Source organism: Micromys minutus (assembly GCF_963924665.1).
Source record: "Micromys minutus genome assembly, chromosome: 9".
Taxonomy (NCBI): Eukaryota; Metazoa; Chordata; class Mammalia; order Rodentia; family Muridae; genus Micromys; species Micromys minutus.
The window spans coordinates 60,173,246-60,175,390 of NC_137978.1; the positions used below are offsets into that span (position 1 = coordinate 60,173,246).

The 2,145-nt window shown below is 54.8% G+C and overlaps 1 protein-coding gene across 1 annotated transcript; it reads left to right on the plus strand.

Moving 5' to 3' along the window:
- Positions 1-1,238: 1,238 nt before the first annotated feature.
- Positions 1,239-2,145, plus strand: NPPA (natriuretic peptide A; the record flags this gene model as incomplete). Its single annotated transcript, XM_080921286.1, has 3 exons — positions 1,239-1,358; positions 1,467-1,793; positions 1,969-2,145. 3 exons carry the CDS (start codon positions 1,239-1,241, stop codon positions 2,143-2,145), a joined length of 624 nt encoding a protein of 207 aa, XP_080777412.1.

The window sequence follows — 2,145 nt, forward strand, 5'->3', positions numbered from 1 at the left end:
TCATGCATGTGGGTACAGAAGTCTTCCAATAGCCCATAGACTGTCAGGAAGGAGAGAGTAGAAAACACACACACTTATCAGACACACAAAGCACACGTAGTGTTCAATATGGGAACGTTGAGGTACGGAAACCATTAAAGGTGGACTGCCTGTCTATGCTCCTGAGGATGCCAGAGGAATCGAGGCCTTCATGGCTCACTTCCTTGGTCTCAGAGGTCATGAAGGACATTATGGAGAACGGGGTATGTCCCCTTCAATCCTTTCCCTCCTTCCTACCTCTGTTTCCCTGAGAAGGGTGGGACCAACACACATTTCATACTCAGGGTCTGAGCTTCGGAAAGTAGCAAGGCCAAGAGGGAAAAGTGGTTTCATCCTCCGGGCCCGTCCTGTCGGCACCTTGGACACGAGTCGTGGGAGACGGTAAAAATAAGCTTTAGTGGAAACGCTCTTCTAACGTCCCTTGGTGTTTACACGTGTAGCTGAATTCTTTAGAGCCTGTATCATGTTGGTTTCCTGGCTGACTTCATACTCTAAAAAAAAAATAATAGCTCTTTCACCTGACTGCTAACAGGGACGTCTGAGGGTGGGGGTGGGCTGTCTGGGGCCAGAGGTCCACCCACGAGGCTGATGAATCAGGTGTGAAGCTAGCTCCAGCATGTGTACTTCCTTGCCAGCCTAGCTGGCCTCCCAGCTGCCTGTCATTGCCTCCCCTCCCGCCCTTATTTGGAGCCCCTGACAGCTGAGCTGCAAGCAGGGGGAGCTGGGTGCAGGCCAGCCGTCACCCTCTGCTTCCCTGCATGGGTCCCGTTGCCAGGGAGAAAGAATCCTGAGGCGAGCGCCCAGGAAGATAACCAAGGACTCTTTTCTGCTCTTCTCACACCTTTGAAGTGGGGGCCTCTTGAGGCAAATCGGCAAGAATGCGACTCTTGCAGCTGAGGGTCTGGGGGAGGGAGGGTTCTCGGAGCTGCTCAAGGCAAAGGGGGTGTGACAAGCTTTGCCGAACTGATAACTTTAAAAGGGCATCTTCTGCTGGCTCCTCACCCCATCGTTTTATCGCCGCAAGTGACAGAACGGGGAGGGTTCCAGCCCCCCTGCGTTCCCAGAGAGCTGGGGGGCTATAAAAACAGAGACGCTGGGCAGCTGGGAGACAGTGACGGACAAAGGTTGAGAGAGAGAGAGAGGGAGCAGAGAGTGAGCAGAGACAGCAAACCTCAGATCGTGTCCCGACCCACACCAGCATGGCCTCCTTCTCCATCACCATGGGCTTCTTCCTGTTCCTGGCCTTTTGGCTTCCAGGCCACGCTGGAGCGAATCCTGTGTACAGTGCGGTGTCTGACACAGACCTGATGGATTTCAAGGTAGGGCCAGGAAGTGGGCTACAGACCGGGACCAGGGTCTCTTTGGTACTGAGTCCGTTCCTAAGATGTTCCTTCCCCTTTCTCTGAATTTATTTTCCCTTTATAAAGAACCTGCTAGACCACCTGGAGGGGAAGATGCCGGTAGAGGATGACGTCATGACCCCACAGGCCCTGAGTGAGCAGACCGATGAAGCGGGGGCAGCACTTAGCTCCCTCCCTGAGGTGCCTCCCTGGACTGGGGAGGCCAACCCACCTCAGAGAGATGGCAGTGTTCTAGGGCGCAGCCCCTGGGACCCCTCCGATAGATCCGCCCTCTTGAAAAGCAAACTGAGGGCCCTGCTCGCTGGCCCGAGGAGCCTACGAAGGTCCAGCTGCTTCGGGGGAAGGATCGACAGGATTGGAGCCCAGAGTGGACTAGGCTGCAACAGCTTCCGGGTAAGAGGAGCTGTGGATGGAAACGGGAGAGAGGCCAGGTGGGGTCTGTTAGGGCTCAAGCCTTGACAAGGAATAGAACCAGGGAGCATCTTTGGCAGAACAGAGTCCAGTGAATGTGTCTATTGCCTCTGAGAGTTCTGCACCACTATGATGATGGATGTCCCTTGAGTTTCAGGACTATGACAACAGCGGCTACAGGGTCCGAGCCATGCACGGGCACTGGGAAATCAGGGCCAAGACTGCCCGCATTAACCCTTATCAGCGCCTTGTTTGCCAATTTATCACAGAGGCTGGACTGCGGCTGGTGGGAATTAGCTGGTCACTGGTCAAGTTGAACAGTTCAGCCCAGTAA